This window comes from Oncorhynchus clarkii, chromosome 14, assembly GCF_045791955.1.
Source record: "Oncorhynchus clarkii lewisi isolate Uvic-CL-2024 chromosome 14, UVic_Ocla_1.0, whole genome shotgun sequence".
NCBI lineage: Eukaryota > Metazoa > Chordata > Actinopteri > Salmoniformes > Salmonidae > Oncorhynchus > Oncorhynchus clarkii.
Genome location: NC_092160.1, coordinates 23,001,580 through 23,023,119, shown reverse-complemented (window position 1 = coordinate 23,023,119; position 21,540 = coordinate 23,001,580). Strand labels below are relative to the sequence as shown.

The following is a 21,540-nucleotide window of genomic DNA, read 5'->3' as shown; positions in this document are numbered from 1 at the left end:
AACAGTTAATTATTTATTTTTATCCATTATTTCTATCCCATTTGTGATCAAAGGTGTGATAATTGAAGACATCTTTCACAATCATTGACCCGAAAAATAAATGTATTCTGATATAATTACAACATAAGTGTACTGTAATCAAATTAAATGAATGAAATTAACAATGTTTAGTAGGCATTAGTTTGCATCAAGCCTGTCTTGAGCATTTGGGCATAGGTTCTCATCGGCATCGCAGTAAATGTCCTCATTGTTCATGCACTTGGGGAAAAATGTGCATAACTCCACCTACGGTAACACTGTCAGGCTCAGGGCAATGTTTATACCCTTGCAGGAGCATGTAACGGACCTGTCTGGCCAGTGCAAGGCTAGCTGTTTAAATTCAATCTGACCATATCAGTTCACACCCAAGAAGACGATGTTCAAATGTACAGTCGTGGCCAAAAGTTTTGAGAATGACACAAATGTTAATTTTCACAGTCTGCTGCCTCAGTTTGTATGATGGCAATTTGCATATACTCCAGAATGTTATAAAGATTGATCAGATGAGTTGCAAAGTCCCTCTTTGCCATGCAAATGAGCTGAATCCCCCAAAAACATTTCCACTGCATTTCAGCCCTGCCACAAAAGGACCAGCTGACATCATGCCAGTGATTCTCTCGTTAAAACAGGTGTGAGTGTTGACGAGGACAAGGCTGGAGATCACTCTGTCATGCTGATTAAGTTTGAATAACAGACTGGAAGCTTCAAAAGGAGGGTGGTGCTTGGAATCATTGTTCTTCCTCTGTCAAACATGGTTACCTGCAAGGAAACACGTGCCATCATCATTGCTTTGCACAATAAGGGCTTCACAAGGCAAGGATATTGCTGCCAGTAAGATTGCACCTAAATCAACCATTTATCGTATCATCATGAACTTCAAGGAGAGCGGTTCAATTGTTGTGAAGAAGGCTTCAGGGTGCCCAAGAAAGTCCAGCAAGCTCCAGGACCGTCTCCTAAAGTTGATTCGGCTGCGGGATCGGGGCACCACCAGTACAGAGCTTGCTCAGGAATGGCAGCAGGCGTGAGTGCATCTGCACGCACAGTGAGGCGAAGACTTTTGGAGGATGGCCTGGTGTCAAGAAGGGCAGCAAGAAGCCACTTCTCTCCAGGAAAAACATCAGGGACAGACTGATATTCTGCAAAAGGTACAGGGATTGGACTACTGAGGACTGGGGTAAAGTCATTTTCTCTGATATATCCCCTTTCCGATTGTTTGGGGCATCCGGAAAAAGGCTTGTCCGGAGAAGACCAGGTGAGTGCTATCATCAGTCCTGTGTCATGCCAACAGTAAAGCATCCTGAGACCATTCATGTGTGGGGTTGCTTCTAAGTCAAGGGAGTGGGCTCACTCACAATTTTGCCTAAGAGCACAGCCATGAATAAAGAATGGTACCAACACATCCTCCGAGAGCAACTTCTCCCAACCATCCAGGAACAGTTTGGTGACGAACACTGCCTTTTCCAGCATGACGGAGCACCTTGCCATAAGGCAAAAGTGATAACTAAGTGGCTCGGGGAACAAAACATCAATATTTTGGGTCCATGGCCAGGAAACTCCCCAGACCTTAATCCCATTGAGAATGTGTGGTCAATCCTCAAGAGGCGGGTGGACAAACACATTTTGACAAACTCCAAGCATTGATTATACAAGAATGGCTGCCATCAGTCAGGATGTGGCCCAGAAGTTAGTTGGCAGCATGCCAGGGTGGATTGCAGAGGTCTTGAAAAAGAAGGGTCAACACTGCAAATATTGACTCTTTGCATCAACATGTAATTGTCAATAAAAGCCTTTGACACTAATGAAATGCTTGTAATTATACTTCAGTATTCCATAGTAACAGCTGACAAAAATATCTATAGACACTGAAGCAGCAAACTTTGTGAAAATTAATATTTGTGTCATTCTCAACTTTTGGCCACGGCTGTACAGCTCAATTGTCAGTAGAAACCACATTTGTTTTAGCAAGTCAGCCATATCAGCTATGTTTTCTAAAAAGGCAGTAAATGAGGCTGAATGAACTGTTTCGCTCTTAGACAAGGTGTCACGTTCTGACCATAGTTCTTGTGTGTTTTCCTTGTTTTAGTGTTGGTCAGGACGTGAGCTGGGTGGGCATTCTAGTCTAGTTTGTTTCTGTGTTTGGCCTGATATGGTTCTCAATCAGAGGCAGGTGTTAGTCATTGTCTCTGATTGGGAACCATATTTAGGTAACTTGTTTTGTGTTGGGGTTTGTGGGTGATTGTTTCCTGTTTTTGTGTTTTCTGCACCAGTTAGGACTGTTTCGGTTTTCACGTTTATTGTTTTGTATTCTGTTCAAGACCCGCATTACTGTTTCTAAAAATATGTATTTGGGTGGTTTTGGAGAGTTAATGTTTAATCCGTGCACCTGCAACTGCAGAATGAGCATCAGGAAGTCTATCGCCGGTGGAGTACATTTCTCAAAATGTAAGTGAAGTGAAATTGCTAAAAAAAAGTTTCTGTAAAAAGTTAACCTGTCCTCTACTTGTTCAACATTTAGCTGGGTGAATAAAATCATTTTTGTTTACATTTAAGTTATAGTAAATCCCCCCCAAAAAACATATGCTGTATATTGAAACAACAATCAATTGTTGAATTTATTAATGAGGAATAATATGAACATGTATTTTGCTTACTGTATGTGTTTTGCCTGTACATGTTTGCCAATACTTGTATGTCTTTTGCCAATGGAAATGCATAAATAACATTGAAGGTTCTATTGAACTTCTGTATTTTACAAAGCAGGAACAAGTAAATCACAGGGAGGAAGTTCTGAATTATTCCCGATGTGGGGATTGTGATAACTGCCATTTGGTGCATGAGTTGCATATCTAACTAATAATCAATTCCTCAAACAATACAATGAGCTGTCCATGTTACAATTAAGTACATGGCAGAGGTATTGCTTCAGTTTAACCAAATGGAATATAACGTTGCGGATAAAGTTCGGAATTACACAGTTTCATGTTTACAACATCTGTTAAACTCTAATCCTCCACAGACAGCCGCCCTGCCCACCACTCATTATCTGAACATATGACATGAGAAAGGCATGTTAGGCTACTGTTAATTGGATTCAAATACAAAAACAAAAGTAAATAAAATATTTACATGATCGCATAACTACTTGTCATCTTGATTCATTGTCAGAAGCAGTCAAAACTCAATTGTTAAGCACTTGTTTTCAATTTAGAACAGTTTCATTATGATAGGCTAATATTTAGCCGAGCCTACATTGCACAGAGGGGCCCTTCATTGTCGCTTTCAACCAGACTATAACTTGATTGGGTGGGTTGTATTTTTTTGGATTAGTCCCAGGCTACTATTATCCAATTGTTGCAATATTGACAAAGAAAAACGCATTGTGTTATTGCATGCATGATTGTAACATAGTAGTATCATAATAATGTCACAGTAAGGCTTATGATAGGCCTATTGTTTCCACCATCTTTTTTTTGTGTGTGGGGGGGGGGGGGGGGGGTCTATTTAATGTTGTGCTACCTATACGGTATGCGGACCTATTTTGTTAAGGAGGGCGGGCCGACAGTACATTGAGTTTTCGGACAGTAGACTAGTGATGAGGACTGACCAGCCTGCAGCGAGTAGCAAGTATTCTAATTAACAGACCGCACGCAGCTTTGAAGATGGCATGCGAGCGCCGCAAGCGCGGGATAGCCTGCATATCCACAAACTGAAGTCTGAGACATGCCGGAGCATTTTGGAGAAATTCTGCAGAGGTCCTGTGTCTGTTTGTGCTAGCAAACCGGTGGACACAGATGCAAGGGCGAGGCTACAAGAAAAAGAAGCGTCAAGGGTCGGCTATTTTGGACTTTCTATGCAGTCACGCTCCCCCAATCCATGCAACGTAATTTAAAATGATGTCCTTTATAGACTTAAATGATGACCAGAGATGGGTGCCTACACATGTGAATGTAACTGTCCTTCGTGCAAGGGGTTTGCGGACTAAGGGCAAGCACGGGGGTAGCCGTTATGTTTACACAATCATTCAGGTGGGGAAGGAGAAATACACCACTGGTTTGGTCGAGAAGGCGACTGTGCCAGAGTGGAATGAGGAATGCTGTTTCGAACTTCTACCCGGAATACTGGAGGATGGAGTTCGCAGTGCTTTTCCCTCAGGGAGTGGTGACTTGGTCCTCACCATTATGCACCGTGTGCTTATCGGACTTGACGTGTTTCTTGGTCAAGCAATCCTCCCTTTGGATAAAATATTTCAAGATGGAATGTGCCCGAGAGATGAGTAGGTTCCTCTCACTTACTAAGTTAATTTGCTAATGATGAACTTATTTCCACTGATTACATTGAAATGTAGGCTAAATTATAATAATATCACATCACTTTATAGGCCATTATGGCCATAGTAATTTGCCATGATTGACAGTAACATTAATAAGCCCAATCTGCTCAAGTATCTGTGCATTAGAGATGTCAACGATGACACATCATACTCATCATCTCTAATGCACAGATACTGGGGCAGGCCCAACTATGGAGAAGGGTGCAATTGCGGCCCGCAATTTGGGGTGCTCCTGCATGTCGGAATTCCTGCATCTGCTGGAACCTGTCTTTATACTTCTATTGGTCAAATTTGAAATTACAACAGGTGGGAGGTGTGGTTTCTCCAGTACGGAAGGTGGCGTTAATGCACAATAATATTGGAGGCCAGCCGCCGATATACCCCACAGGCACTGTTTTCCTGCAGTTATGTTAATGACGGCAAGGGCAGTTGTTCAGCAGGCGGGAGCGAAGGGCGCTGTGTGCCATCTTAGCCAGCTAGTCCTAAGGAGGATTCTGGTACACAGCAGGCTGGGGTGGCACAGTGTGCTGGCTAGCTAACTATCAAGATATCAACACTGTGTGCTAGCTAACTATCAAGCTAGCTAGCCTGCTGTGCTAGCGGGAGGCAGGGATGATTGCCCCTGCCTGTCGGCATGGTTTTTTCTGTGACACCTCGCATGTCGGGGGAGGGCCTCACAAGCTCACAGAACGGGACCGGAAAGTGTTGAATCGCATAGCACGTAAAAATCATCCGTCCTCGGTTGCAACACTCATTACAGGGTTCCAAACTGCCTCTGGAAGCAAAGCCATTGGACTCTGGAGCAGTAGAAACGCATTCTCTGGAGTGATGAATCACGCTTCACCATTTGGCAGTCCAACGGACTAATCTGGGTTTGGCGGATGCCAGGAAAACACTACCTGCAACAATGTGTAGGGCCAACTGTAAAGTTTGGTGGATGACAAATAATGATCTGGAGCTTTTTTTCATGGTTCAGGCTAGGCCCCAGTGAAGGAAAATCTTAATGATACGGCATACAATTACATTCTATACAATTCTGTGCTTCCAACTTTTTGGCAACAGTTTGGGGAAGCCCTTTCCTATTTCAGCATGACAAATCCCCCGTGCACAAAGCGAGGTCCATACAGAAATGGTTTGTTGAGATCGGTGTGGAAGAACTTAACTGGCCTGCGCAGAGCCCTAACCTCAACCCCATTGAACACCTTTCAGATTAAATGGAACGCCGACTGCGAGCCAGACCTAATCGCCCAACATCAGTGCCCAACATCAGTGCCCAACCTAACTAAACCTAGCTGAATGGAAGCAAGTTCCCGCAGCAATGTTCCAACATAGTGGTTAGTCTTCCCAGAAGCTGGAGGCTGTTACAGCACCAATGTGGGGACCATATTAAATGCCCATGATTTTGGAATGAGATGTTTGACTTGCAAGTGCCCACATACTTTTGGCCATGTAGTGTATGTAGATATCTTTGTTAGCAAAAATACAAAATTTACCACAGTCCAAAATTATAAGCTTTATATAGCCTATCAAAGTAATAAGACCAGATATTTTAATATATTTAACTTTGACTATATTTCACTGCTTCACTTAAGTAAAACGTTTTAAAATTCTTCCACTACCACAAAAATAATTTCAAAGAGCAGAAGCAAGTCACACTTTTTCTTCATGGAAAATGACCATATAGTTATAGTTATTATTATTTGGAATCTTCTTATACCTTAAGTTTAACTCTTCATCTTACTTCTGAGTTATTAGTGTGGCTTGTGACAGCAGCCACACTGTAAATGTTGTCCAAATTGTTTCTGACTTATTAACGTGGCACACTTTAAATGTTGTAAGAATGATTTCTTACTTATTGCTATTATTTGGAAGATAATTCCTCTAACACCGTTTAAGATATAAACACAATTCAAACAATTCAAACTAACTAAAAGTTATAGACTGATCTGGGTTAAGTTGCTTGTATACAACTTTGATACCATTTATACTTTTTAAACGATTACATTTTTTTTGTCCTCCATCCACTTTCATGGGATTTTCTCAACATTCTAAGAGGCCCATTGTGACATCGTGATTTCCAATATTATTTTCTATTCACTTTAAACAATGTAACTTTTGACACAAATAAGCTACTTTGACAACTTTCCCAAAAACAAGTTGTATGGGTATGACATCTTGGTCTACATCTCTGCAGAACAGAATTGTCTTCTACCAATCAAAATGTATAGCTGTTTTAGTAACCGCATAAACTACACTGAACAAAAATATTAATGCAACATGTAAAGTGTTGGTCTCATGTTTCATGAGCTGAAATAAAAGTTCCCAGCAATGTTCCATATGCACAAAAAGCGTATTTCTCTCACGTTTTGTGCACAAATTTGTTTACATCCCTGTTAGTGAGCATTTCTCCTTTTCCAAGATAATCCATCCACCTGACAAGTGTGGCATATCAAGGAGCTGATTTAACAGCACAATCATTACACAGGTGCACCTGGCACTGGGCACAATAAAAGGCCACTCTAAAATGTGCAGTTTTCTCACACAACATACACAATGTCACAGATGTCTCAAGTTTTGAGGGAGCGTGTAATTGGCATGCTGACTGCAGGAATGTCCACCTAAACTGTTGCTAGAGAATTGAATGTTAATTTCTATACCATAAACCACCTCCAACTTCATTTTAGAGAATTTAGCAGTACATCCAACCAGGGCTCGCAACTAACTTTTGTCCTACCGTCCCGGTACCATCATGGAAGAGCAATTCAACTGTCCCAAACTGAACTTGAACTGTCCCAAAATTAATATATATATATTTTTAATGTTTTGATATGCCAATATGGGTCTAGATCATTTGCAATGCTTTTAAAGTAATTTATGTATTTTTCTAAGACCGATACAGAAAGTCTATATTACATAAACTGAATTTCTTCAGAAAAAAGAGTTTAGCATCTTAATGAAAACAGACAAACATTCATTACATTATTAATAATGATCATGTATTAATTGAACATTTTAACCACATGTATACAATATAGTTAAGAGAGAACAATGTTATTGTGAACTGCTTACTGAAGAAATGTAAGTTAGAGACATTCCATCACCAGCTGCCCCATTAAACAATATAACACAACAATATACAATAAAGAACGTGTGTGTTCCCCGGCCTTCACGTTCTCTGCTTCACCCTCTCTCTTCAGTTACTGAAGAATGTTCACCTTAACCTTAACCCACTTGCTAACAGCCAGGGTCTACAATGTACTTTTTGGTACACTGGCCACTATGGCAGGTAGATTAAAAACTCAACAGTGCTTCTAAAAATGAATCTGTCTTCACATGCGCATGCACTGCCTCGGCTGCAACCTCCGCTCCTAAATGCCACAGCAACTCCCTGCAACCTCAGCTCTCAAATGCCACAGCAACTCCCTGCAACCTCAGCTCCTAAATGCCATATAAACTCCCTGCAACCTCAGCTCCTAAATGCCATATAAACTCCCTGCAACCTCAGCTCCTAAATGCCATATAAACTCCCTGCAACCTCAGCTCCTAAATGTCATATAAACTCCCTGCAACCTCAGCTCCTAAATGTCATATAAACTCCCTGCAACCTCAGTTCCTAAATGTCATATAAACTCCCTGCAACCTCAGCTCCTAAATGTCACAGCAACTCCCGGCACAGGCAACCTCAGCTCCTAAATGCCCTATATACTCCCTGCAACCTCAGCTCTCAAATGCCACAGCAACTCCCTGCAACCTCAGCTCTCAAATGCCACAGCAACTCCCTGCAACCTCAGCTCCTAAATGCCACAGCAACTCCCTGCATACCTCAGCTCTCAAATGCCACAGCAACTCCCTGCATACCTCAGCTCTCAAATGCCACAGCAACTCCCTGCATACCTCAGCTCTCAAATGCCACAGCAACTCCCTGCAACCTCAGCTCCTAAATGACACAGCAACTCCCTGCAACCTCAGCTCCCAAATGCCACAGCAACTCCCTGCAACCTCAGCTCCTAAATGCCACAGCAACTCCCGGCACATGCAACCTCCGCTCCTAAATGCCACAGCAACTCCCTGCATCCTCAGCTCCCAAATGCCACAGCAACTCCCTGCAACCTCAGCTCCTAAATGCCACAGCAACTACCGGCACATGCAACCTCCGCTCCTAAATGTCACAGCAACTCCCGGCACATGCAACCTCCGCTCCTAAATGTCACAGCAACTCCCGGCACAGGAAACCTCCGCTCTGAACAGGCAACCTCTGTTCCGGGCCGGCGGTCCGCAGACCGGTTGGGAGAGAGTCAAATGTGTATTCTGAAAGAGCTATTTGCCCATAATTGAAATGATATTTTAATCTTATACATTTCCATAACCTAAATAATAACATATGCGATGCCTAGCCAACCATATCATTGTTTGAAACCTGGACTTTTTACATAGCCTATTTTACCATGCTTTTGAAAGCCTACAGCCAAAATCCTACCATAGAAACAAAGCAAAGATTTCCTAATATGCCATTGAAAACATCAGTTTTCTTCTACTGTCCAAAGGCAGTATGGCACAATCCTATTGTTACATCTTCAGATATTCCCTCTTTCTAAGTTTCTACCATTAGGCTGTATATCATTCTGTCGCATTATAAAAAATGCTTTTATCAGGTGCGCGTTTGAGAATGCCATTTTCCTTTAATAGCATTTTGGAACATTCACGCATATGGCTGAGACGAGTGAACACATTGCTGCGCTTGTAATGTAAATTATTCATAGTTTTATTAACTTTTAAGCTAAATGTTGTGATCTGTTTTATCAACCTTTTCTTTGTGTTTAAACATTTTAGTATGGAATCACTCTTGTATGCATTTTATATTCTTCTGGCCTATTGTCCTGCAACTGTCCCAAAGTCTGTTTTGAACCTTCCAAGGCATATTTTTTATCGTCCCCAGGATGACGGGACACCATTGGCTTTTCTCTGCAACTCTATGGATCACCACGTCAGTATCCAGGGCCATTAGGATGTCCTCCTCAGTAACCATGTCAGTATCCAGAGCCATTAGGATGTCCTCCTCAGTATCCAGAGCCATTAGGATGTCCTCCTCAGTATCCAGGGCCATTAGGATGTCCACCTCAGTAACCATGTCAGTATCCAGGGCCATTAGGATGTCCTCCTCGGTAACCATGTCAGTATCCAGGGCCATTAGGATGTCCTCCTCAGTAACCATGTCAGTATCCAGGGCCATTAGGATGTCCTCCTCAGTAACCATGTCAGTATCCAGGGCCATTAGGATGTCCTCCTCAGTAACCATGTCAGTATCCAGGGCCATTAGGATGTCCTCCTCGGTAACCATGTCAGTATACAGGGCCATTAGGATGTCCTTCTCAGTAACCATGTCAGTATCCAGGGCCATTAGGATGTCCTTCTCAGTAACCATGTCAGTATCCAGGGCCATTAGGATGTCCTTCTCAGTAACCATGTCAGTATCCAGGGCCATTAGGATGTCCTTCTCAGTAACCATGTCAGTATCCAGGGCCATTAGGATGTCCTCCTCAGTATCCAGGGCCATTAGGATGTCCTCCTCAGTATCCAGGGCCATTAGGATGTCCTCCTCAGTAACCATGTCAGTATCCAGGACCATTAGGATGTCCTCCTCGGTAACCATGTCAGTATCCAGGGCCATTAGGATGTCCTCCTCAGTAACCATGTCAGTATCCAGGGCCATTAGGATGTCCTCCTCAGTAACCATGTCAGTATCCAGGGCCATTAGGATGTTCTCATCGGTAACCATGTCAGTATCCAGGGCCATTAGGATGTCCTCCTCAGTAACCATGTCAGTATCCAGGGCCATTAGGATGTCCTCCTCAGTAACCATGTCAGTATCCAGGGCCATTAGGATGTCCTCCTCAGTAACCATGTCAGTATCCAGGGCCATTAGGATGTCCTCCTCAATAACCTTGTCAGTATCCAGGGCCATTAGGATGTCCTCCTCAGTAACCATGTCAGTATCCAGGGCCAATAGGATGTCCTCCTCAGTAACCATGTCAGTATCCAGGGCCATTAGGATGTCCTCCTCAATAACCTTGTCAGTATCCAGGGCCATTAGGATGTCCTCCTCAGTAACCATGTCAGTATCCAGGGCCATTAGGATGTCCTCCTCAGTAACCATGTCAGTATCCAGGGCCATTAGGATGTCCTCCTCGGTAACCATGTCAGTATACAGGGCCATTAGAATGTTCTCATCTGTAACCATGTCAGTATCCAGGGCCATTAGGATGTCCTCCTCAGTAACCATGTCAGTATCCAGGGCCATTAGGATGTCCTCCACAGTAACCATGTCAGTATCCAGGGCCATTAGGATGTCCTCCTCAGTATCCAGGGCCATTAGGATGTCCTCCTCAGTAACCATGTCAGTATCCAGGGCCATTAGGATGTCCTCCACAGTAACCATGTCAGTATCCAGCAACATTAGGATGTCCCCCTCGGTAACCATGTCAGTATCCAGGGCCATTAGGATGTCCTCCTCAGTAACCATGTCAGTATCCAGGGCCATTAGGATGTCCTCCTCAGTAACCATGTCAGTATCCAGGAACATTAGGATGTCCTCCTCAGTAACCATGTCAGTATCCAGGGCCATTAGGATGTCCTCCTCAGTATCCAGGGCCATTAGGATGTCCTCCTCAGTAACCATGTCAGTATCCAGGGCCATTAGGATGTCCTCCTCGGTGGCCATCAGCATGAAGGCCTCTAGGTGTTCTTGTGAGAGAGTGCTCCTGAGTCTACTCTTGATATACTTTAAGGTAGAGAAACGTACCGCACAAGCTACCTGGGTAACTGAGAGGGTGAGTAGGAACATGTATCCAAGGGCAAGGATATGGTATGCATCAGTCAGCAGGTTGTACCGTCTCAACATCTGGTAACAACACAATCAAAATTATTTGCAGGATTCTTCATTTCGGCCTCATCTTCATTTCCATCAGGGCCATCCTCCACTGTCCTTGTATTCCTCCAATACTGAACTTTTCAGTATTTTCCACTTTACAGCGAGGCTTCTCAGCTCACATTACAAATTGTCAACAGTTGCTCGCTTATCAAATCTAAGCAAACATTTGCTGAGATCTTGAAGGGCTGTCTCTGGAAGACCATTGGATGTTATTTGGGAGATGTTTCTAGGGTCCAGAAGGGCTAGGTCAGCATATAGAGTGCCACGAGACATAAATCGCCTGTGGATACTATCTGTGACTGTATCCATAATTTGATTGTGGACTTGAACTTTATAGACATTCTCTGTCTCTGTCAAAGCTTCATCTTGAGCCATCTCTCCAGACATGATTTTCTTCTTTCTTGCCCTTTTCCGTGGCAGAGTGGCTTCCACCTTCTCCAGCTCTGTGTCCTCATCCTGTTCTTTGATCTTCTTATTTGCAAACTGAACAAATGTGTCTGTAGCTGCCTTAATGGTGTCAAAGTCTCTTGACATGCCTTTTAGGGTTTCCTGTGTAGCCACAACCATTCAATGGGCAGACAGGATGTCCCTCCAACTTGTTTGCAGGTATTTGGACAGTGGTGACGTGTTCTCAAATATCCAAAGAAATATTTGAGCTGTCAGTATCGTCTCATACCTGAGAAGTGCCTCAGTAAGTAGGTTGATACATGGCCTGGCCCAGAAAAAGTTGAGTTGCGTCTGGACACCCGTTGGCCCTCTATGGAAGCAAGGGTAAATCATGTGAAAGTTGAGATAAATGCAAGAGATGATTCGGACAGCAACATGAACATGATAGTCTTATGGATGCGCAGTGATAATTTGAGATGGAACTGTTAACAGGTATGGTGTGCCTGTGTCGGCCAATACAGCACAGCTTAGAATGCTGCTCATCCAATCAGCATCCAGGATCTAAACAACACGTTTTATAATATAAAATATGCGTTTAAGTTGCATGACAATGCATGTGTGGAGCGCTGGAGATGGTTGACGCCTTACAGTCTCCTCTCACTGTGGGTCCAGATGGCTCAAACTCAACTCCAAGGCCGGCCGGAAGGAGAAGGAGCGCGGCGAGATCCAGGTGACGGTCCAGTTCACCCGCAACAACCTGACAGCCAGCATGTTCGACCTAACCATGAAGGATAAGCCACGGTCTGCCTTCGGCAAACTTAAGGACCGCGTGACAGGGAGGAAGATCGGCGACATGGAGTCCTCATCAGCCATCGTGCCGGGACGCTTCGCCACCCTGTCAGGTTCCCTAGGAAAGCCTTTCCGAGAGGGGGACCGAGGGGAAGGGGGAGAGGACCCCGTGGAGGTAGCCGAGGAGAAGCGGAGCAAGGTGAAGGATTTCTTCAAGGGGAAGGGAAAGCTGAGGAGTTCGTCCGACACAAGGTTGTGCTCGTCGCTGGCCTCAGAGAGCAGCGTGTTGTCCTTGACCAGTGAGAGGCCCTGCCCCCCTCCTCTGGACCTAGGCATCCTGGTGGACCCTTCCAGTCCCCCCAGCTCCCCCATCTACAGCAACAAGGTCAAAGTTGACACCCACCACAGAGACACAGACCTAGCTAAAAAAGGTAAGCATGCAGATTTCCTCTGTCCAAGTGTTTCATTTTCATTAGAAATTGCCCTGTACGTCTGTAATATGCAGTGACCTGTATTTAGATTATATTCTGACAGAATCTTTAGCAGACACAAAAAAGCATGTAATGTATCTAAAGGATCTAGCAAGCTTATGCATTTTAAGGAATTGTTTTGGAAGAGAGGTTATTGTTAAGGCCGATCCATTTCAGGCCAATACTTTGACCCCCTTTTTTTCCCCCCAAATAGTGCTCAACAACACACAATCTTCCCCAAAGATACTGACTCACAATCGAACCCTCAGCGACGAGGCAAGTAGGATCACCACTACTGCCGTTCCCCAGCCCTATCCTGCAGTGGAATCCCTCAAAGGTCAGGGTATGACTCCCTCCCAATCCTCTCTGTGCATCAACGGAAGCCACATCTACAGATCCAAACCAGTGGGTCCCAAGGGATCAGGCACCCTCCCATCCAAGCTGGTCCTCCTTGAGAAGTGCTCCCCCCTCTCTCGTTCGCTGCAGAACCTCACAAAGCAGAGCGAGGACAATGGTTCAGCCGGTGAGGGACGGCGCTGGTCCTTCGACAAGGTGAATAAGGAAGATGAGTATGTGGAGAAGGAGGCCGTACCTCATGTCTCCCAGGTTCAAAGCGCACAGGTGGGGGGTCGTCCTGTGCTGGCAGCTGCCTCAATGCTGTCTTCCAACACCACGGTGGACTCAGCAGACAAAAGGAAAAAGCTCAGAAAGTCGTTATTCTCTGGAGGGAAGAGTGATTCTCTACCTGCCAAGTTGGCGCCGAGCCAGGGTTGTCCTCTCACCGAGGGGAGACTGCGAGGCTGGTTTGGCTCCAGTGACTCCCAGAACAAGCCAAGGTGAGTGGAGGGTCATTTCAGATGTCTCCACACTCCAGGACTTCATACAGTTTTGCCTTCCATCAAAAGCACACAGACATTTACATCTTGGAAGGTTTTGATTTCCTTGTGTTCAGTGTTTATTCTGCCCCTTGTTCCTTTCAAATGGAAATGTGGCCAGTTCATCTACTATTTCAAATCAATCAAATGTATTTTATAAAGCCCTTTTTACATCAGCAGTTGTCACAAAGTGCTGCAATCTCATATCACCTCATGTAAGGCACAACATGTTAAGGTTCATACTGTACTATTAACACAGGATAATAGTCGACATCTAGGCCATTTGTATACGAATATATGTAACGTTGCTGTCCTTTGAATCAGAGGAAATCAAAGACAGAGGCCATGTGACGAGTTGAAAAGGAAATAATGGCATATACAGTATATTTCACTCTTAACCTTGCTTGGGGTCAGATACTGTATACAGTGATTGAATCAGATACTGTATACAGAGAAAGATCTACCTGCACTTTAAGCTTTAGGTTTGGTATTTTGTGGAACATCTGGGCCAGTATTCATAAAGCATATCAGAATAGGAGTGCTGATCTACGATCAGATCCTCCCTGTTCATGTAACCTTATTCATTATGATCTAAAAGTCCAAACTGATCCTAGATTAGTACTTTACTCTGTGATGCTTTATGAATACTGGCCCAATACACTAATCACCTGTTTTTGCTATTAAATTATCTGCAGTATTACTGTTTCTATTACTGTTCCAAATGTAGTACATCTTGCATTTTTGCTCTTCACCTTGCTTCAGTAATTTGCCAAATGTTATTTTGCTTTTTGTAGTACACTCTTGTTGCTGTTTTCCATAACACGTTATTGTTTGCATTTTTTGGCAATTGTAGCATATTCACATATTAAAATATTTGAAGTTAGTCCTCAAATAGACAGTAGTTGGCATGAGATGCTTCTTCTCTTTAGACATCTGGGTTTCCTTTTTCTATGTGTGTTAGAAAATGGCACCCATATTTTGAATGGGTCAGATTGCACAGAATTAACAAAGAGGACTGCTTGTGCCTTCCCTCCACAGGCTGGAAGTTTCTTCTAAGGTAGAAAGCGACTCAGACACCCCTCCTCCCCTCCCCCCTCGCTCCCCCATTCCCACCCAGTGCTCTTCTTCCACTGGCCGTGCCTCACCCGACAGTGGCCATCCCACTAACACCTTCACCCCCTTTCTGACACCCAACCCCATCTCTCCCTCAAACCCCTTCCTCCCGTGTCTGCAGTGTAACCCCTTTTTTGAGGACCTCATAACCGAAGAGGCCCGAAGGTCCCCTTGCGCCACCTGCTCCCCCTGTCATTCCACAGCTTTGCCTTGCATCCCCAGTACCACCCACGATGTCGCAGTGCCAAAGAAAATGGCCGCCATACGGCGCGAGCGGCCCAGGCCTGTAGCCAGGCAGACATCCCTCCCTGCCTTACTCCCGAGAGCGGTGACTGCCAGCCTCCCGAATCCGTTCACCTCTCGCTCCATATCAGAGAGCTTGGGAAGAGAATGCGACGAGTCCTTTGACGCCTTTGCGTCCAGCAGGCTGAATTCTCCAAAGAGCTCTCCTACCAATCACCCTTCGAATGCAACCTTGTGGCAAGCTCAAGTAAGAAGCACTCCTCCACATAAGGGTAACACTATTCCACCCATTGAGGAGATGCGGATGAGTGAAGAAGAAGCAGAGCCTCCACCGTTGCCTCCACGGAGGCCCATAACAAGACCTTTGGTAAACAAGAGATCTTCTGACAGCTGGTTGCACAGGGGCCAGGAGCTGGCTGTGCAGAAAGAGGCCTGTCTCCTGTCACAAACGGGCGCAGCTTCCCTGCAGCACACAAGAGAAGGCGGGCACAAGAGATGCACACCAAGTCCCCACCTGTACCCAAGCTTAGGCAAAGACCTTCTCGTCAGCAGTGACATGTCCGACTTTCATACCGAACACTCACAGCATTATGCCAATATTTCTCCAGAGTCTCCATCTCCATTCAAGTCTGAAGATGACTTCAAGAAGTTTGACTATGAACCATTGCGAGATGAAGATGATAGCTGTAAATGTATGTTTACTGAGCAGGACTTATGGCCAGATGCAACCGAAAACCATCTAGAGCCGAATGTAAAGGATTCGATAATATTGTTAGCCTCAAAGGATACGACGGACACCAGTCCCACTGTTAGAGAAGACGCCATTGTAAAGAACACTTCACATTCTGAAATCAAAGCCTTATCTCTACCAGTAATGCTTCTTGATAGTGAAATGACTGTTGCCGACCTACTGTATATGTCTTCCCCAAAACACTCTAAATCCAGTCTTAAGACGCTTGACATTGCGTCAATTACACCAGATCCAACAATGGAATTATTCTCAATTCACCCAGATAAACCTGCCAAGTCCAGAAACATCCATCATGAATCGCCTCCACTAACCTTGGAAGATCTAAATAAAAATCTAAGTAACTCTGATTTTAGTTTTATTGACTCTGCTTCTGATGCTTCCCCATCTCCATCTGAAATGATTCCAGTGCATACCCTCAAAAGTTTAGGTGGCATTTTTCCTCAACCTCCACAAGTTACTCACATAGCATCTTCTGCTCATGATATACGGCTATCTGCAGAGGATATGCTAACTTTTCAGAAGCCTAGTACTATAGACGTCAACTCTGCCTTAAAAGCAAATTTACCAGAAGCCTCGCTTTGTCAAGACAATTGGCAAGATGGAGGTTGTGAATTGAACACATCAGGCAGAGATCCTGCAAGCAATAAGAACAATAGCATTTTTACGCCTAACAGTCTTAACATTGAGTCTGAAGACATCACTAGAGACACTGTAGATATAAAACACACACAATCTCCACTGAATAGAAAAGGCAACATTTATAAATCAAAGATAGACAGTTCAATAGTAGACCCTTCATGTCACATTAGAACTTCTCCAGTTTCTCCACAGATTGGAATGCAACAGGAAGTTATACGCAATAAACAGGAATTGAGTCAGCCTCTGGTCAAACGAACCAAGCCTGTCAATGAGTCTTCACCAAGGGGTGCTAGTTTACACAGAAGTCTCAAGGGAATGATACGAGAGCTCTACGGCAACGGTGGTGCAAATAGCCCTGGCAAAGGATTGCGTGAGAGCCCTCTTCACCAATCACTGTATCCTGGGCATGTACTCACAGAGAGCATTGAAGTACCCTTCTCATATCAACCCACCAAATCAAATTTTTCCTCACCTTTGTCACCAGATAGAGAGACAACGTTCAAGGCAGCTAAATTATTTGTTTCCTTGCAAAAAACAAACACAAATAGTTCCACTCAGTCAATTACAAAAGAAAACTGCTTAACGGAACGTTCCCCATCCAAACATACCGGGACCATCAGCTTCGAAGACCTCCATGCCAAAGTAGCCCCAAACGTCAGAAGCCCCATGAGTGCCAGGTTAAGGCCTGGTGTCTCTCTGCATGCTTCCAGTCCCTCCTCTGTGGCCCCCTCCCTGGTGACTGAAACTAATGCCCAGGCTAAGTTACTCCCCACCCCCGGGCCCTCCTCCATCCATCACCCCCCAATCTTGAGACCCAGCACCGGAGCCAATGCCACCTTTGCTATTGCCCCCTGCACCTCTTCCTCCTTCTCCTCCTCCTCTTCTACCTCCTCCACCACTGTCCAGCCCCTGGTCGATGCACGGCACACACTTTTACCTGAGGAGACCCAGCCAGCTAGCAGCCTGCCCCGACAAGAGAGCAGGTGAGACTTCTCCTCACACTTAAGCTCTGCAGAGTGTAGCCACTTGACCTCTCTTGAGAAAATATCAGGTTGGGTTGCCAGGTTGTAGTCAACAATGGGATGCAATAATTAGAAATAGTTAGACAGCTAACTAAGACAGCACACCTGCTAGCTGTTTATAAGCCATAGCTTGAAAACCTGAACCTACATATTGTTAGACTGTATTCTCATTCTTCCAAACAAAACTAATATTTTCAGTTCCTTTTATTTAATCTATTCAAGTAGCTTCCTTAAGAGGAAGTTATCTTTATTAATCAGTATATATCCCCTACCAGTACCACCTACCCATGCAAACCCATTGGTTGCTACGGTTTTGTAAATTGCTTAATCTTTTACGTTGCTCATCTCACTTCTGTGTAATTAACTTATGTGTCATACATTTGTGTTGCTGACTGTCCCATCACATCTAGAAGTCCACATCCACAATCACAGTCACCACAATGAAAATCTCAGACTTATCTTGATGATTTAAACAACTGCTTCAGCTCTCTGCTGAAATTTTGACCATCTGTAAATGAAAGCAAAATGGAAGTGCCTTCCTTCACTCTCAATAGGTATAGGGTGACGTTTCCTCAAGATGCTGATCTTGGGTCAATTTGCGTTTTCCCACTAAGGTAGCTGATCCAAGATCTGTACCTAAGGAAACTTCACCCTGGAGCCTGTCATTCCTGCTGAGGGATACCGGCTTTGTGCTATACTAAAATCAGACAACATAAGCTCTTTTTATGCTCTCTTGCTGAAACCTGTTGCTGAACAGATTTTGTTGTTTTGTAGAGATATATACAGTAAATTCTAAATCCAGGCTGGTGCATTGTTATGAATTTTACCATATACTATGTAATGCCAGTGCCTCACATTGTACTGTACTATATATTGATTTTCATGTGAAAAGTGTTATGTACACATAATCCAATGCAGTAAACCTTTGATGGTGATGTTTTCTTTGCAGCCCCCACCCAGTGAAGCCCTTGACCACCACAGCCAGTCAGGGGGAGAAGAAAGAGGGCCGGTCATTTCTAGAGAAGCTCAAGTCTTCCATCCACTCAGGCCTCGCCGCCAAGCAGACACTGGCTGAGGCTGAGACTGAGATTGAGGTATAAAAGAGTCCATGAATTCACATAATTAATGAAAGGTTTTTGGTCATGTATGGCTGACTCTGTAAAACAATACATTTCACTGCACCTATCCGGTGTATGTGACAATAAAATGTATTCTGACAGAAATAGATTTTTATCAATTGAGTACCTCCTCTTGTTAATCTGTGTTTTCCCATTTTATGTAACAGATCCAGGCTTGTCAGATCAGTGATTACTTCGAGATAGGAATGAAGGATGTATTCTTAAAGTATTCTGACAGGGCCTGTGTTTGTCTTCTCAGGAATCATTAACGGACAGGTCTGCCCAGTACGAGCAGCTGACCAAAATGGAGCTGATCTCCCTTCTGCTGCAGCAGCAGATGGATATGGAGAACCAGAAGGCGGCCTCAGAACAGCAGGCGGTGCCGCTTAAGAAACACGAGGCGGAGATGAAGAAGATCAAGGCGCAGGTGCGCGACCTGGAGGACTACATCGACAGGCTGCTGGTGCAGATCATGGAGCAGACACCCACACTCCTTCAAGTGCGCTCCCGACACAAGTGACCGCTAGTGCTAGTATAATATAGTATAATATAGGGCCATGGTCACCATCAAACCCTAGTCCCAGATAGCTACCAGGAGGAGCAGACTCTTGTTCCAGCTCAGTCCCTGATTAGGTCTTGATGGTTAGTTGTTTAGCTGAACCAGAAGTTATAGTGCAGGGCTGAAACAAAAGCCTACACATCCAAGTAGTTCTTTCCGGACCAGGGTTGGTGATCACTTCTCCAGGGGCAGGTGTAGTTCAACACATCCCTAAGCAAAAAGTAAATCTCACAACCATCCAGGTTTCACTGCTGATACCCTGCCTCGTTGATAAAAGACACAATATTGCCCACTGTGCATGCTTGCTATAGCTCAAATGTCAGGCTGCAAGTACTAATCAGAAACTGTAGTCATAGCAAATGTTACTGGTCACTTTACACTTGCTACTTAGTATAATGAAAGTGGCACAGCTTTTGTCAAATGTACTGCATTAGAATTATTATACATGTGCATTGATGAAGAATACAAAAATGTAATATTCAGTGGTATAAATTGTTCTTACTTGATATGACATTGCCTCAAATTCAGAAAAACATGTAAGTGTCTGAATTAGTTTGATATGGACCCAAATGATCTTCATCATGGTAAATACTGTAATTATTTGCCATACGACACTGACTCAAAAACAGACCGACTCGAGGAGAATTCCACTGAATTTCAATTTGTCTACATGGGGAAAGGTGAACTTGAGCTAGTGTCATATTTAGTAAATAATTATGTATTTTTTTTACTCTTCATGGATGAAGTGTGTGCAAAGAATAAATTAATAAATGTTAATGTGGTAAGATAGGTATTACAATGAATTCAAAGGCATTTATTTATGCTATTTAAGTTATATTTTCACATTTTGGTTTGGATTTGCAAAGCGAATGTATATAATTATGTATATTGGTTTGTTTATATAATTTTTGTAATGACATTGCCTGTATTATTTAGTATAGTACTTAAACTCCCACACAAATAGAAATCCACTTTTTCGAGCTGAAAGACAATGGCCAGGGCTTACGCATGACGTTGCACAACGATGTAAGTCAATAAGTAATCGTTTTAATCAAAGGATGATATATTTGGGCTTGAAGTGACGAAACCGACCTGCCCCCTCGTGCAAATTCATGCCAATTAATTATTATTTTTACAATTCTCTGTCAAGCTGGTTTTTGATCATTGCTAGACAGCCATTTTCAACTCTTGCCATATATTTCAAGCTCATTTAAGTCAAAACTGTAACAAGGCCACACAGGAACATTCAATGTTGTCTTGGTAAGCAAATGCAGTGTACATTGGGCCTTGTGTTTTAGGTTATTGTCCTGCTGCAAGGCAAATTTGTCTCCCAGTCTCTGTTGGAAAGCAGACGGAACCAGGTTTTCCTTTAAGATGTTGCCTGTGCTTAGCGCTATTCCATTTATTTGTATCCTAAAAACTCCCTAGTCCTTGCCGATGACAAGCATACCTATAACATGATGCACCCACCACCATGCTTGACAATATGAAGAGTGGTACTGAGTGATGTGTTGGATTTGCCCCTAACATAATGCTTTGTATTCAGGACAAAGTTACTTTCTTTGCCACATGTTTTTGCAGTTTTACTTTAGTGACTTATTGCAAACAGGATGCATGTTTTTGAATATTTGTATTCTGTACAGGCTTCCTTCTCTTCACTCTGTCAATTAAGTTAGCATTGTGGAGTAGCTACAATGTTGTTGATCCATCCTCAGTTTTCTCCTATCACAGCCATTAAACTCTAACTGTTTAAAAGTCACCATTGGCCTCATGGTGAAATCCCTGAGCGGTTTCCTTACTTATCGCTGCCTCAATTTATGGAATATTCCAAAACTTTGGAGATAACAATAGATGCAGGGCTGCCAACCTTTGAAGAAAGCCTGGAGTGAGATGTGCTATATGAATTTCATTGCCCCCTGGCACAACCCCCAGATGGGGGACTAATTTCCACATATTTTGACATGGCTTAGACCTATGACCAGGGTGGAAAATGTTATAATAAAAACCACAGGTCAGGTGTATTTAGGATGCTTAGAACATTAAATGAACACTCATAATTCGACTACTTTGTTGCTTACTAAATTGAAAGTATGCTAATATTTTTTAAAATATATTTTTAGGTGGTTTTACACTTTAAATGCTAGAAACAGTGGGAAGGTTAGAAGCAGGGATTGATCCTTGTTCTCAGGTGGAAAGTTGTATGAGACACGTGCTGGGGGGTGTTACCGCTACAAGGCTCTGCATAGGAAAAGTTAATATTAATGGTTGATGGCAGTC

The 21,540-nt window shown here is 43.6% G+C and overlaps 1 protein-coding gene across 1 annotated transcript; it reads left to right on the top strand.

The window, feature by feature from the left end:
* The first annotated feature begins 3,929 nt into the window (after window positions 1-3,929).
* On the top strand, window positions 3,930-19,224 carry LOC139365843 (RAB11 family interacting protein 5b (class I)). Its single transcript, XM_071102905.1, has 7 exons — window positions 3,930-4,312; window positions 12,357-12,904; window positions 13,158-13,779; window positions 14,857-15,822; window positions 17,185-17,547; window positions 18,536-18,680; window positions 18,964-19,224. Exons 1-7 carry the CDS (start codon window positions 3,930-3,932, stop codon window positions 19,222-19,224), a joined length of 3,288 nt encoding a protein of 1,095 aa, XP_070959006.1.
* The last annotated feature ends 2,316 nt before the right edge of the window (window positions 19,225-21,540 follow it).